The 16,779-nt window shown below is 41.2% G+C and overlaps 1 protein-coding gene across 5 annotated transcripts in view; it reads right to left on the reverse strand.

Moving 5' to 3' along the window:
• Positions 1–578: 578 nt before the first annotated feature.
• emsy.S (EMSY, BRCA2-interacting transcriptional repressor S homeolog) overlaps positions 579–16,779 on the reverse strand; it is a 44,222-nt gene continuing 28,021 nt past the window's right edge. For 2 of the 5 annotated variants that reach the window (XM_018250401.2, XM_018250400.2), the window contains 8 exons: positions 16,548–16,721; positions 14,511–14,697; positions 12,612–12,776; positions 11,492–11,644; positions 9,645–9,868; positions 4,655–5,179; positions 2,490–3,023; positions 579–1,637 (listed from right to left, as the gene is read on the reverse strand). In XM_018250401.2, the coding sequence (XP_018105890.1) occupies positions 1,458–1,637; positions 2,490–3,023; positions 4,655–5,179; positions 9,645–9,868; positions 11,492–11,644; positions 12,612–12,776; positions 14,511–14,697; positions 16,548–16,721 (2,142 nt within the window). In that variant the 3' untranslated portion in view covers positions 579–1,457. The remainder of the gene's footprint in view (positions 1,638–2,489; positions 3,024–4,654; positions 5,180–9,644; positions 9,869–11,491; positions 11,645–12,611; positions 12,777–14,510; positions 14,698–16,547; positions 16,722–16,779) is intronic. The other 3 variants (XM_018250402.2, XM_018250403.2, XM_018250404.2) reach the window with 3 other exon arrangements.

Below are 16,779 nucleotides of genomic sequence, written 5' to 3' on the forward strand. Positions count from 1 at the left end.
ACAACAACGAATTCATTTTTAGGGATGCAACAAATCCAGGATTCAGCCTTTTACAGCAGGATTCAGATTCGGCCGAATCCTTCTGCCTGGCCGAACTGAATCCAAATTTACATATGCAAATTAGAGGGGGAGGGGGATCATAGACTTTTTGTCCCAAAACTAGGAAGTATTTTTTTGTTTGCACTTGTTTACTGTTAATATGAATGAATTTTGTTACAACAGCGCCACCTGCTGGTCAGTTTCCCACCAGTCTGACCAGCAAGTAGTCAAGGAAGTTGTCAGGAGAAAGAAAGAGGCTGATGTTCTTCTGCTTAGGAAAGATGTGAGAAAGGTTTCTAATTTTATTCCTAAGCAGAAGAACATCAGCCTCTTTCTTTCTCCTGACAACTTCCTTGACTACTTGCTGGTCAGACTGGTGGGAAACTGACCAGCAGGTGGCGCTGTTGTAACACAATTCATTCATATTAACAGTACATGAATCCTTTTATATCTTGGAATAAAAACAAAATAAATATTGAATGCACATTGCAAAAATGCTTAGAATAGCCCCCTCATCAATTTGACTTTCACTTATTTTAAAGGTTTTACTTATCCTTTAATGCTCCACCACATCCTGCACTGGATCCAGAGCAATTACAAGGATTGGTGACACACAAGGGCAGTTCTAAGGCTGCTTCATTCCAGATTTGAACATTAAAAATTAAAGTAACTCCTAAACAGATCTCCCAAAACTCACCTCCAGTAAAAAAAAAAATAAAGTCCAAGTCCACTTTTATGACCAATAGATGTAGACATTGCTACATTTTACAGGTTTTTATGGGCCTGTGGGGAAATAAAGACGGGCTTAATGGAATTAATCTAGGCTGAAGAAGGGCGAGTCCTTTTCTTATTAGGGAGGTGACAAACTGTTCCAAATTAAGGGGATTTTGTGGCAAATGAGCATTTAATATTTGTAAATTCATTGGAAATGTAAAAATTCTTCCACTTCAATGGTAGAAATTCAAGGCCAAGTTATTCAACACATTCAGAAGTATAAATGGTCTCTCATGATTTGCAGAATATCAGTGTGGCTTGAGTAAGAAGCAAAGACTATGTTATGTAAATTCCACTGATCAGATATGAACGTCCGCTCCACCCAGTGTGCTTCAAAATCTTACAAACAAATGGGAAATGTCCCTTTAAAATTGTAAAACATGTCAGCACCAGTGAAAGGACTGCACCAATAAGACGATCATCCTCCTCTTCGTGACCTCTGATTTCCCATTTAGGTCTGATAGGGTCACACCACCAGCTTCTCAAGCCCACAGAACATCTTCACTTGTTAAAAAGGGAACGAGGCGTCCATATTGTACAGGAGTCATGTGACGTAAGCGTAGGTCATGTGACACAAGCGTAGGAGGTCACGTGACAAAAGCGTTGGAGGTCACTCCAGCATACGTTTGTTCGTTGAGGTGCTGCTATACGTCCTCAATGTGGATAGGAGCTTGGGTTTTGCTGCTTTCTCCGTGGTGAAGCAACATGGCGTCCTCCTCTCTGAGCCTCTGGCTGGTGAAGTTACTCATCTCCACAAGTCCACTGGGTTCCACTACCACATTGGAGCTGGAGTGACAAGGGATGGGATGATACTGAGGGATGGTCTGAAATTTTGAAGGAAAACAAAGACTCTATGTACCCAGAATGGCATCACACAGCTTACATCACTAACATTCACCCAGCTCTACGGCTCTAGACTCGGTAAGTTCTAGGTTACCCAATGAAATGCCAAGCAATGCATAAAAGATAAAGGGATAGTCACTCTCTGTGTAACTTCTTCTACTCAGCCCTCAGTTACTAACCTGCGTCAGTGAGAAGTTACTCAGCTTCAATTCAGAGCTGACCTACAAGTGCCTCTGGCTATGGGGAAATAAGCTAAATATATAAGTATATATAAGTAAACCATGGGCCAGACTACTCGAATGTTGCTACAACCTCAATAGAAACATCACTTGCCAGACTGATCTCCTTGAAGCGGTGTACCTGGAACTGAAGGTGAACAGTCTCCCAATAAGGCTACACACAAACTTCCTTACCCCATCCCTTTGTATTATGTGTCTAAAAACAGCAGGAACAGTCCCCTAAGTTTGCTCATAGTCTGTACAGAGAGATCCCATAAAACTATGGCAGCATAGGTATTCCCTGTACTAAGCACAATTCAGCAGGAACAGTCCCTAAGTTTGCTCATAGTCTGTACAGAGAGATCCCATAAAACTATGGCAGCATAGGTATCCCCTGTACTAAGCACAATTCAGCAGGAACAGTCCCCTAAGTTTGCTCATAGTCTGTACAGAGAGATCCCATAAAAGTATGGCAGCATAGGTATTCCCTGTACTAAGCACAATTCAGCAGGGACAGTCTCCTAATTTGTAGGATCATAATAAAGAAATCCCAGGCACTTGAGTACAAGGTATCTGACTGGCACTTTGTGTGAGAGCTGCTATTGGCTGGCTTACCTGGATAATAATTTCAGAGGGAACTTCTTCAGGTTTCTTTTGTGGCACATTCTGTATCTGGATGATCTGACTGGCGACAGGAACATCAACTTTCCTGGTGAGAGGAGGAGGTGGTGGGAGAGGACCGGGAAGTGCAGTGGGAGGGGCAGATGTTAGAATTGGGGCTGGGAAACATTTTGGGGGTGGTGGGACAGAAGCAGTCACTGTGCTGGGAACAGAGAATCTTGGTACCTGGGTAACAATAGCTTCGGTAAGCATGGGCATGGGTTTAATAATGGGGGCAACTTTGGCGGGGGCATCGACAATCATGGGTTCTGTGTTCGTATCAATGTCTGCCTCCATCATAGACATCTTCAATATATCTCCTACAGACGCCTTGTCTGTGCTCTGGGAGGAAGGTAGGATGCTAGCAAGAGCCGGAGTCAGTTTGGGCAGGCAGTCACTAACCGTTGCCTTGGAAACAGTAGGAGGCTGGTGGCCCTCAAAGGTGATCTTTGTAACAGCGGATCCCGGGGACATGATTGGTTGTGTAACCTAGCAAATAAATAGATATATATATAAGATATACCATACACTCATAATATACAGCATTTGATACAATCAGGAGCACATAGAGATAGACTACTAACATTGGAGAGAAATAACTGGAGATGTTGCCCATAGCAACCAATCAGATCTTGGCTTTTGTTTTCTAAGTTATCGGTGGCTGTTTGAATCTAATTGCTGATTGGTTGCCATGGGCAACATCTCCAGAAATCTCTCCAGTTATTTATGTCCAATGTAAGTAAACTTGCCCCATAGAGATTTGACTTTAGTCAAAGTTCGGCTTTTCACTCTACTGCGCACGCGAAATTTGAAGAAAGAAGAAGCCGGTAGAGGATCACTCCGTGGTGTCACTGGTATAACACCGGGCCAGTGCAGTTTTCTGCTGATAGGAGCACCAGCCCGGGGTTTCAGGTAAATCAATACAATCACTTGGGGTGCCTGACATTTGCACCCCCAAGTGCTAAACGACTTTCCTTCTCCTTTAAAGGGGTGGTTCATCTTTAATCTAACTTTTAGTAAAATGGCTATTTATAAGCAACTTTTCAGCTGGCCTTCATTATTTATTTGTAATAGTTTATGAATTATTTATTAATGACTCTTTGCAGCTTTCAAATGGGGGTCACTGCTATTCTAAGCACTTTTGTAATGTACATTCATTATTTATTTATTTTTAATTCCAAGATATTAAAGGGGTGGTTCATCTTTCAGGTAATTCTTAGTATGTTATAGAATGTCCAATTTTTAGCAACTTTGCAATCGGTCTTCATTATTTATACTTTATAGTTTTTGAGTTATCTGCCTTGCTCTTTTGCATTGTTGTAGCTTTCAGATAGGGGTCACTGACCCCTTCTAAACAAATGCTCTGTAAGGCTACACATTTATTGTTATTGCTACTTTTTTATCACTCATCTTTCTAGTCAGGTCTCTCCGATTCATATTCCAGTCTCTTATTCAGATAAGTGCACGGTTTGTGGGGTAATTTGGCCCCTAGCAACCAGATTGTTGAAACTACAAACTGGAGAGCTGCTGAATAAAAAGCTAAATAACATCAATAATAACAAATAAAAACCAACTGCACATTGTCTCAGAATATCACTCTCTACATCACACTTAAAGTTAATTTAAAGGTGGACAACCCCTTTAAGGGATACATGTACTGTTAATATGAATGAATTTTGTTACAACAGCGCCACCTGCTGGTCAGTTTCCCACCAGTCTGACCAGCAAGTAGTCAAGGAAGTTGTCAGGAGAAAGAAAGAGGCTGATGTTCTTCTGCTTAGGAATAAAATAAGAAACCTTTCTCACATCTTTCCTAAGCAGAAGAACATCAGCCTCTTTCTTTCTCCTGACAACTTCCTTGACTACTTGCTGGTCGGACTGGTGGGAAACTGACCAGCAGGTGGCGCTGTTGTAACAAAATTCATTCATATTAACACTACATGTATCCCTTAATATCTTGGAATTAAAACAAAATAAATAATGAATGTAAATCATAAAATTGCTTAGAATAACCCCCTCATCAATTTTACATTCACTTATTTTAAAGGTTTACTTATCCTTTAACGTGTCAGCTATCACAAATAAAAATAAGTAAAGCTACGGGGTATATTTTCCCTTACCTGAGAAGCAAGCTGTTTCTCAGAGGAGACTGGCACTTGTATAGGGGTCTGCATGTAGATCTTCTGTTGACCTTGAACCTGCTGCAGTTTGGGCAGCTGCTGAGTGGTTTTAACTGCCAGAACTTGCACGACAGTCTGCTGGGGCTGAGACACGATGTTAGGGATGTGCCGCTCTTTCACCAGCAGGTGGCGCTCTTGCTGCATAGGAGTGATCTTCTGCTGCCTGATGGATAGCTGAGCCGTCTGTTGGAGTTTGTGCTGCATTTGATCCGGCTGGAGCTGAATGAGCTGCTTCTGTTTGGTCTGCAGAGACTGTAAGGTCCTCACTTGGAGCTGAGCTCCCTCCTGCTGAACATGGATCTGTTTCTGCTGCTTCTGGGCCATGGCAGCTCGGTACAAAATGCCAGTTTGGGGATCCAAAGTGTCCATTTCCTCCACTTCCCCCTCTTCGGCCACAGTCTCCTCACTTCTCTTGCTGAAGGCCGTGTGGCTGCTCAGTGCCTGTGAGACAAAGTTAGTAAAATGCTGCAAATAAATAAAAAAAAAAGGAAACAATCAATTTTCCCCAATGAAAGCAGTGAGAGCAAAGCAATAAGATGGACAAACATTGTCACGGTACTGTTATTCCTACGCTTGGGTGAGACTGCAACGTTCAACTGCATTTCCACATGGGTTTATAAATGGTCAGCTTAAAGGAACAGGAACACCAAAAAAAAATTGTGTTTTAAAGTTATGGAAATATCATGAACTGCACTGGTAAAACTGACCTGTTTGCTTCAGAAACACTACTATAATTTATATAAACAAGCTGCTGCGTATCCATGGGGGCAGCCATTCAAGCACAGGATACACAGTAGATAACAGATAAGTACTACTATAGTTTATATAAACAAGCTGCTGTGTAGCCATGGGGGCAGCCATTCAAGCACAGGATACACAGTAGATAACAGATAAGTACTACTATAGTTTATATAAACAAGCTGTTGTGTAGCCATGGGGGCAGCCATTCAAGCACAGGATACACAGTAGATAACAGATAAGTACTACTATAGTTTATATAAACAAGCTGCTGTGTAGCCATGGGGGCAGCCATTCAAGCACAGGATACACAGTAGATAACAGATAAGTACTACTATAATTTATATAAACAAGCTGCTGCTTATCCATGGGGGCAGCCATTCAAGCACAGGATACACAGTAGATAACAGATAAGTACTACTATAGTTTATATAAACAAGCTGCTGTGTAGCCATGGGGCAGCCATTCAAGCACAGGATACACAGTAGATAACAGATAAGTACTACTATAGTTTATATAAACAAGCTGCTGCGTATCCATGGGGGCAGCCATTCAAGCACAGGATACACAGTAGATAACAGATAAGTACTACTATAGTTTATATAAATAAGCTGCTGCGTAGCCATGGGGGCAGCCATTCAAGCACAGGATACACAGTAGATAACAGATAAGTACTACTATAGTTTATATAAACAAGCTGCTGTGTAGCCATGGGGGCAGCCATTCAAGCACAGGATACACAGTAGATAACAGATAAGTACTACTATAATTTATATAAACAAGCTGCTGTGTAGGCATGGGGACAGCCATTCAAGCACAGGATACACAGTAGATAACAGATAAGTACTACTATAGTTTATATAAACAAGCTGCTGTGTAGTCATGGGGGCAGCCATTCAAGCACAGGATACACAGTAGATAACAGATAAGTACTACTATAGTTTATATAAACAAGCTGCTGTGTAGCCATGGGGGCAGCCATTCAAGCACAGGATACACAGTAGATAACAGATAAGTACTACTATAATTTATATAAACAAGCTGCTGCTTATCCATGGGGGCAGCCATTCAAGCACAGGATACACAGTAGATAACAGATAAGTACTACTATAGTTTATATAAACAAGCTGCTGTGTAGCCATGGGGGCAGCCATTCAAGCACAGGATACACAGTAGATAACAGATAAGTACTACTATAGTTTATATAAACAAGCTGCTGCGTATCCATGGGGGCAGCCATTCAAGCACAGGATACACAGTAGATAACAGATAAGTACTACTATAGTTTATATAAATAAGCTGCTGCGTAGCCATGGGGGCAGCCATTCAAGCACAGGATACACAGTAGATAACAGATAAGTACTACTTTAGTTTATATAAACAAGCTGCTGTGTAGCCATGGGGGCAGCCATTCAAGCACAGGATACACAGTAGATAACAGATAAGTACTACTATAATTTATATAAACAAGCTGCTGCGTATCCATGGGGGCAGCCATTCAAGCACAGGATACACAGTAGATAACAGATAAGTACTACTATAGTTTATATAAACAAGCTGCTGTGTAGCCATGGGGCAGCCATTCAAGCACAGGATACACAGTAGATAACAGATAAGTACTACTATAGTTTATATAAACAAGCTGTTGTGTAGCCATGGGGGCAGCCATTCAAGCACAGGATACACAGTAGATAACAGATAAGTACTACTATAGTTTATATAAACAAGCTGCTGTGTAGCCATGGGGGCAGCCATTCAAGCACAGGATACACAGTAGATAACAGATAAGTACTACTATAATTTATATAAACAAGCTGCTGCTTATCCATGGGGGCAGCCATTCAAGCACAGGATACACAGTAGATAACAGATAAGTACTACTATAGTTTATATAAACAAGCTGCTGTGTAGCCATGGGGGCAGCCATTCAAGCACAGGATACACAGTAGATAACAGATAAGTACTACTATAGTTTATATAAACAAGCTGCTGCGTATCCATGGGGGCAGCCATTCAAGCACAGGATACACAGTAGATAACAGATAAGTACTACTATAGTTTATATAAATAAGCTGCTGCGTAGCCATGGGGGCAGCCATTCAAGCACAGGATACACAGTAGATAACAGATAAGTACTACTATAGTTTATATAAACAAGCTGCTGTGTAGCCATGGGGGCAGCCATTCAAGCACAGGATACACAGTAGATAACAGATAAGTACTACTATAATTTATATAAACAAGCTGCTGTGTAGGCATGGGGACAGCCATTCAAGCACAGGATACACAGTAGATAACAGATAAGTACTACTATAGTTTATATAAACAAGCTGCTGTGTAGTCATGGGGGCAGCCATTCAAGCACAGGATACACAGTAGATAACAGATAAGTACTACTATAGTTTATATAAACAAGCTGCTGTGTAGCCATGGGGGCAGCCATTCAAGCACAGGATACACAGTAGATAACAGATAAGTACTACTATAATTTATATAAACAAGCTGCTGCTTATCCATGGGGGCAGCCATTCAAGCACAGGATACACAGTAGATAACAGATAAGTACTACTATAGTTTATATAAACAAGCTGCTGTGTAGCCATGGGGGCAGCCATTCAAGCACAGGATACACAGTAGATAACAGATAAGTACTACTATAGTTTATATAAACAAGCTGCTGCGTATCCATGGGGGCAGCCATTCAAGCACAGGATACACAGTAGATAACAGATAAGTACTACTATAGTTTATATAAATAAGCTGCTGCGTAGCCATGGGGGCAGCCATTCAAGCACAGGATACACAGTAGATAACAGATAAGTACTACTTTAGTTTATATAAACAAGCTGCTGTGTAGCCATGGGGGCAGCCATTCAAGCACAGGATACACAGTAGATAACAGATAAGTACTACTATAATTTATATAAACAAGCTGCTGTGTAGGCATGGGGACAGCCATTCAAGCACAGGATACACAGTAGATAACAGATAAGTACTACTATAGTTTATATAAACAAGCTGCTGTGTAGCCATGGGGCAGACATTCAAGCACAGGATACACAGTAGATAACAGATAAGTACTACTATAGTTTATATAAACAAGCTGCTGTGTAGCCATGGGGGCAGACCATTCAAGCACAGGATACACAGTAGATAACAGATAAGTACTACTATAGTTTATATAAATAAGCTGCTGTGTAGCCGTGGGGGCAGCCATTCAAGCACAGGATACACAGTAGATAACCAGATTAGTAACTTTACTATAAGTTTTATATAAACAAGCTGCTGTTTTGGCGTAAGGCATGGGGGCCAGCCATTCAAGCACTAAGGATTACACAGTAGATAAACAGATAGTACTCTATAGTTTTATATAACAGGCTGCTTGTGTAGCCATGGGGGGCAGCCATTCAGCACAGGATACCACGTCGATAACAGATAAGTACTACTATAGTTTATATAAAGCAAGGCTGCATGTGTAGCCATGGGGGCAGCCCATTTCAAGCACAGGGATACACAGTAGATAACCGATAAGTACTAGCTCTGATTTATATCAAACAAGCTGCTGCTGTAGCCCATGGCGGCAGCCATTCAAGCACAGGATACACAGTAGTACCTAGATTAAGTACTACTCATAATTTCTATAAACAATGCATGCTGCTTTATGTCCCATGGGGGCAGCCATTCTAACGCAGCAGGATCCACAGTCGTATAACAGTAACTACTATATATTTTATAAACAAGCTGCTGTTAGCCATGGGGGCAGCCATTCAAGCACAGGATACACAGTAGATAACAGATAAGTACTACTATAGTTTATATAAAAAAGCCATTCAGCACAGGCAGAATAAGGGGGCAGCCATTCAAGCACAGGATACACAGTAGATAACAGATATACAAGCTGCTGTGTAGAGCACAGGATACACAGTAGATAACAGATAAGTACTACTATAGTTTATATAAACAAGCTGCTGTGTAGCCATGGGGCAGACATTCAAGCACACAGCATCTGAAGCAAACACACCAGTTGCACCAATGCAGATCAACGCTGCATTATATTTTTATTACATTAAAACATTCATTTTTTGACATTACTGTTCCTTTAACTGGCAATTAATTGGTCCTCTTGTGGCTTTAGGTCTGATTTTGGCAACTTCTGGTTCCTGGGAGGGGCAAAAGAGAGAAAGGAGCTTACCTGTTGCATGATATGAGTGATGGCTCCACTGGAGGAGGTAGGGATGGATTTCACCACTACAGATGCCTGTGCTGCAGTCTGGGACTGGCTAACGTGCTGCAATAGGGTGCGTGTGGGTTGCAGTTGCTGCAGCTGCTGAGTTGGATGGCTCACTTGTAGGAGGGAAGGAAGAGGCACATCCCCAGAGCTCACTGTGTTACTAGAAGTCACTTGTCTTGATTTGCCTGTGGGTAAGAGACAATTGGGATTAGTTAGCAGGTTACCTCTACTGCAGGGCATGAATATCAACACATACACATGCAAAGCAACAATCTGCAGTGGATAAATCAGCCGTATCCTGACAAAGGTCATCGGTGAGAACTCATCCACTGCATTCCAATTCATCCAGTCTACAGACAGAGAAGCAGAAAATAGAAACTGTACAATCCAACGTTTATGGTTCAATTACAAACAGGAAAAGCTCCAAGACCTGACTATGTACAGCTCAGAAGAGAAGCAACACGACGGGAATATTTTATAATATGAAGGGAATTTAGAGAAAGCGTTCAGGTGGAGGGCAAGTCCTGGCACAAGTAAACGGCTAGTAACAGGGAAACATAAAGCAAACACTTTTGATTGGACTGAAAGGATGAAAGAGACAATTTAAAGGACGTTATTTATTAAAGGGGAAGGAAAGGCTAAAATTAAGTAAACGTTATCAGAAAGTTCTATAAATACACCAGTAAACCCTCAAAGTAATGCTGCTCCGAGTCCTCTGTCAAAAGAAACAGCACATTTCTTTCCTTCTATTGTGTACTCATGGGCTTCTGTATCAGACTAACTGTTTTCATCTTAAACCTCCAGGGCTAGGGCTTGAGCATGCTCAGTTTGCTCCTCTTCCTCCCCCCTTCTCTGCTATTATTGGGCCCAGAGCTATAAGTGAGCAGGGAGAGTCTCAGGCAGGAAGTGATGTCACACCAAGCTAATATGGCAGCTGCTATCCTAAACAAACATCTTCTAGAGAGGTTTACTCAGGTATGGTAAAGCATTCTGCAGAATACATATAGTGTTATAGCTTGCACTATTGTGGTTAATCTATTGGCAATAAATTGCTTCGGGTAGCTTTCCTTCTCCTTTAAAGGGCATGTAAAGGCAAAAAAAATAAAATCCCATTTTTACTTTCTTTAATGATAAAGAAACCTATCTCCAATATACTTTAATTAAATAATGTGTACCGTTTCTATAAGAAGCCTGACTGTATGCAGTGAAATACTCCCTTCATTTACTGCTGTGGATAGAAAGATATCCTGATCTGCGCTGGGTTTCATGCAATAATGTGAAAATTTCATGTTTTTCGGGTAATAACGCGAGTTTTCAGACGATAAATGCAAAAAAAATCCGCACTATTCAAATTTAGTCACGATTTTGAGATTTTTCAGGAAAATGTATTGCTGAATAAGAGGAAAAAATCAGTGCGGATTTTTTTTCCATAGGACCTTTAAAATAAGTGAATATAAAATTGATGAGGGGACTATTCTAAGCACTTTTGTAATTTACATTCATTATTTATTTTCTTTTAATTCCAAGATATTAAGGGATACATGTGCTGTTAATATGAATGAATTGTGTTACAACAGCGCCACCTGCTGGTCAGTTTCCCACCAGTCTGACCAGCAAGTAGTCAAGGAAGTTGTCAGGAGAAAGAAAGAGGCTGCTCTGATGTTCTTCTGCTTAGGAAAGATGTGAGAAAGGTTTCTAATTTTATTCCTAAGCAGAAGAACATCAGCCTCTTTCTTTCTCCTGATAAAACCCAAACTTTATATAGCAATATGGAGACACGAGTTACTTACAAGGGTTTTTTCCCTTACCTGTACTTAGGTATTCTGCCACCAGCTCTGACTCCACCACAGCAATAGAGCCACCTTCAGCGTGACGTTTATCTGCAGCCATCTGAATGGGAACAGCCATCTGACTAAGATCAATGGTCGGCTGCCGTGGTTTATTTTCCACTCTCTCTTTCACTGCATGACAAGCAGAAGAGCAAGCGGGGGAAGTTTAATTGTGGGGAAGAGATTGACTATGCTTTTAAAAAATATATACTAAAAGCTGTACCATTTGCAGAGCAAAAAAAAAAAAGCTTTAAAGGGATACTGTCATGGGAAAACAATTGTTTTCATCAGTTAATAGTGCTGCTCCAGCAGAATTCTGCACTGAAATCCATTTCTCAAAAGAGAAAACTGATTTTTTTATATTCAATTTTGAAATCTGACATGGGGCTAGACATTTTGTCAGTTTCCCAGCTGCCCCCAGTCATGTGGCTCTGATAAACTTCAGTCACTCTTTACTGCAAGTTAGATTGATATCACCCCCTCCCTTCCCCCCCCCCAGCAGCCTAACAACAGAACAATTGGAAGGTAACCAGATAACAGCTCCCTAACACAAGATAACAGCTGCCTGGTAGATCTAAGAACAACACTCAATAGTAAAATCCAGGTCCCACTGAGACACATTCAGTTACATTGAGTAGGAGAAACAACAGCCTGCCAGAAAGCAGTTCCATCCTAAAGTGCTGGCTCTTTCTGAAAGTACATGACCAGGCAAAATGACCTGAGATGCACCTACACACCAATATTTCAATTTAAAAAAATACACTTGTTGGATCAGGAATTAAATTTTATATTGTAGAGTGAATTATTTCCAGTGTAAACAGTGTCATTTGGAAATAAAAACTACATCATAAAAACCATGACAGAATAACTGTTATTTATTGACTCCAGGGACAGAGGGGCCTGATCCAGCTGCAGAGCTGCAGTTTAGAGGGAGTGGATGGAAACATCGTCAGAGCAATCAACACTGCTCACAGTATAAACAAATATGAAAATAAAGCTACTTGCAAGAAAGAATTGGGTGCACCAAGCTCCTTGTGGCAGGGCTTCTTCTATACAAAAAAAAGCCCTGCCATGGATTTCTTCACCAGTCTTCACTCACCTGCAGTCTGCTGGAGCTCCATAAGGGCCTTAATGGTGGATGTAGCAGACTGGGATTCCCCAGCAATGTCCTGGTAGATGATGGTAGGAGTGGTATCCATGGCTATTTCATGTTCTGCCCAATCCTGGCTTCGAGAAGCAATAACATGAACAACAGGCTGGAAATCTAAGAAAAAGAGCACATCGTCATTTCATGATGCCCCTTTAAACAATCCGTATCATAAGCTTTACATTTAAGGGCAACTACATCTGCTCTGGCTTCTTAGAAGAGTTTACTTGCAATATAAATAGCAAGACAAGTCCCCAAAGTTTATAGTACAGTAAACTATAGGCCAGTTAGTCTGATGTCAGTGGTAGGAAAGCTTTTTGAAGGGTTAATAAAGGATAAGATACTGAACTTTATAGCAAATCATAATACTATGAGTGTGTGCCAGCATGGTTTTATGTGTAATAGATCTTGCCAGACTAACTTAATTTCTTTTTATGAGAAGGTAAGTAGAGACCTCGATTCTGGGATGGCAGTGGATGTGATTTACTTAGACTTTGCTAAAGCATTTGATACAGTGCCACACAAAAGGTTACTGGTTAAATGAAGGAATGTTGGCCTGGGACATATTATTTGTACCTGGATAGAGAACTGGCTAAAAGATAGACTACAAAGAGTGGTGGTAAATGGAACATTTTCTAATTGGACCAGTGTTGTTAGTGGAGTACCGCAGGGCTCTGTACTAGGTCCCTTGCTTTTCAACTTGTTTATTAATGACCTGGAGGTGGGCATTGAAAGTACTGTTTCTATTTGTGCAGATGAGATTAAATTGTGCAGAACTATAGGTTCCATGCAGGATGCTGCCACTTTGCACAGTGATTTGTCTAAACTGGAAAACTGGGCAGCAAACTGGAAAATGAGGTTCAATGTTGATAAATGCAGGTTATGCACTTTGGCAAAAATAATATAAATGCAAGTTATACACTAAATGGCAGTGTGTTGGGAGTTTCCTTAAATGAGAAGGATCTTGGGGTCTTTGTAGATAACAAGTTGTGTAATTCTGGGCAGTGTCATTCTGTGGCTACTAAAGCAAATAAAGTTCTTGTATAAAAAAGGGCATTAACTCAAGGGATGAAACATAATTATGTCTCTTTATAGGTCCCTGGTGAGGCCTCATCTGGAGTATGGGGGCAGTTTTGGACTCCAGTCCTTAAGAGGGATATAAATGAGCTGGAGAGAGTGCAGAGACTAAGTGCAACTAAACTGGTTAGAGGGAGGGAAGAGTTAAATTATGAGGGGAGACTGACAAGTTTGGGGTTGTTTTCTGTGGAAAAAAGGCGCTTGTGAGGGGACATGATTAGACTTTACAAGTACATTAGAGGACATTATAGACAAATAGCAGGGGACCTTTTTACCCATAAAGAGAATCACGTACCAGAGGCCTCCCCTTCAGACTAGAGGAAAAGAAGTTTCATTTAAAGGAACAGAGTAGGGGGTTCATCACAGTGAGGACAGTGAGGTTGGGGAATGCACTGCCGGGTGATGATTCAGTTAATGACTATAAGAGGGACTTGGATGATTTCTTGGACAGACATAATACAAAGGCTATTGTGATACTAAACTCTATAGTTAGTATAGATATGGGTATATATCATTTATGTGACAGTAGGGAGGGGTGTGTGTATGGGGCTGGGTTTTCATTTGGAGGGGTTGGACTTGATGGACTTTGTCTTTTTTTTCAACCCGATGTAACTATGTAAGTATATAGTAGCTCAATTTATGCGCATATTGCATATATTTTATAGTCCCAGACTAATGCACTATATTTCACACTGATCTGGCTCCCTTAGAGTTTACTGTGTCATTATAGAGATGTAAATAATGTGCCCAACAGAAAAAAATAGACAGTGGTACCTTGAGAGCTCTGGGAGGACTCTGTGGAAGAGGAGCTGCTCTCTGTATCTTCTTTGACTTCATGAATGGTAGCACTTGTGGTCTCCACCACGCGGGAGGCTTGCTGCAGGGTTTCTGTTACCAGCTGCCTGGTCTGTTCACTCATCACAGTGGCCTGGAATGTTACAGGCTTGGGCTTTATGAGAACCTAGACAAAGAACAGGCATTGATCAGTGTTTTAATTTGATCAGAATGTTTGCTATAAGCAGCACTTTTATAACGGGAACTTAAAGGAATTCTTTCAAGATTTTATGGTTTACTTTTTATTTCTAAATGACACTGTTTACATTGCGAATAGCTCACTCTACCATTTAAAATGTTATTCTTTAACCAACAATCAATTTTTTTTAGCTGTAATATTGGTGTGGAGGGGAGACAGTCAATGAAGATGCATTGTGCCTGATTCTGTGCTTTGAGAAGGAGCCAGCACTTCCGGACGAACAGCTTTGAGACAACTATTGTTTCTCCATGACCTAGATTGTGCTCTCTAAGCAGTTTCTTTCCTGTTCATGTGCTTTTCTCATATCTACCACTAGGTGGTAGCACCTTTAGCAATGCAAACAAATCAACAGAGGTGTCAGGTAGCTGCTATCTGGTTAGTTTTCCATTGTTCTGTTGCTGGGCAGGCCCATGTGGAAAGGCCACCAAGGCCCAGGCCTTGGGCAGCAGAAATTTAGGGGGTGGCTTGCTGCCCAACCACACCTATATTAGATCAGAAACACTAGGGATGAACAAGAGATAAAATATATTTTTTTTAAATTTCCTGTGCGCCAATCCCTATTGCTGTGGTCCAGATGATGAACATTTGCACAAATAAAAGGGAAAGGACGGGGACAACGAACGTCAGCGGGCCTAGGGGTGCCCCCTATGTAAATCCTGCCCTGCTGCTGGGAGGAAAGAAAGGGGGGGGGGGGTGATATCACACATTTACTTACAATGTAAAGTGAATGAAATTTATCAGAGCACAAGTCACATGACCTGAGGGCACCTGGGAAACTGACAATATGTCTAGCCCCAGGCCAAATTTCAAAATTAAGTATTAAAAAAATCTGTTCGAGCTTTTAATTTCAGTGCAGAATTCAGCTGGAGCTGGGGTTGCCACCTGACTGGTGGATCCCAATGTTATTAATAGAGGATTAAAAGATAAATCTATAGGAATGCCGGTATTTTTTTTTCCAGAAAAGGTGGCAATAGTAGCTGGAGCAGCACTGTTAATTGATGCGTTTTGAAAAAACATGTTTTCCACGCGGCAGTATCCCTTTAAAGGAGAAGAAAAGCTACAGAAGCAGTTTATTGCCAACAGATTAGCCACAATAGTGCAAGCTATACCGCTATATTTATTCTGCAGAATGCTTTACCATACCTGAGTAAACAGCTATAGAAGCTGTTTGTTTATCATAGCAGCTGCCATATTAGCTTCCTGCCTGAGTCTCTCCCTGCTCACTCATAGCTCTGGGCTCAGATTACAGCAGGGAGGGGAGTAGTAAACGGAGCATGCTCAAGCCCTAGCCCTGGAGGTTAAACCTGAAAACAGGAAGTCTGATACAGAAGCCAATGAGTACACAATAGACGGAAAGAAATGTGCTGTTTCTTTTGACAGAGGACTCAGAGCAGCATTACTTTGAGGGATTACTGGTGTATTTATATAGACCTTTCTGATAAAGTTTACTTAGTTTTAGCCTTTAAGATGGGCACACAAGGTTTGATTTCAATTGCCGACTACCCAATCTGATATCTGGAACAGGATTAGTCAGATTAACTATTGTGCAAATGGTTTGTTTTTCTTATAAAATGCATTTGGAGAGGACTGGATTAGACTATTGATGTGCACCCCTCCCCTGCACATGCTTCTGTTATGATTCAATCATTGGCCATGGGGGCCAAGCAACAGGATCAACTTGATTTGGCCTAAAATGTGGATGACTATGTGGAATGTATAAAAGCAAAATACATAACAGGCGTTATTCTGCTAAATCAGGAATGGCACATGATGCATACCTGGGTCTTCCCTTGTTGCCCGTACACTATTTTGGTAGGGATCATTTTGGTTGTTGGCTGAAGAGTCGATCCCATTCCCTTGGGCTGTGTCACGATCATCTTGGTGATTGGACGAGTTGCAGTGATTATTGTCGGCTTTGTTCCTGCTGGCATTGCTTGTAAGGTTTTATCCCCCTAAGCAAAATAAAACTCTTGATTACATTACAGGTATGGGACCTGTTAACCAGAATAC

Source organism: Xenopus laevis, chromosome 2S (genome assembly GCF_017654675.1).
Source record: "Xenopus laevis strain J_2021 chromosome 2S, Xenopus_laevis_v10.1, whole genome shotgun sequence".
Lineage (NCBI taxonomy): Eukaryota > Metazoa > Chordata > Amphibia > Anura > Pipidae > Xenopus > Xenopus laevis.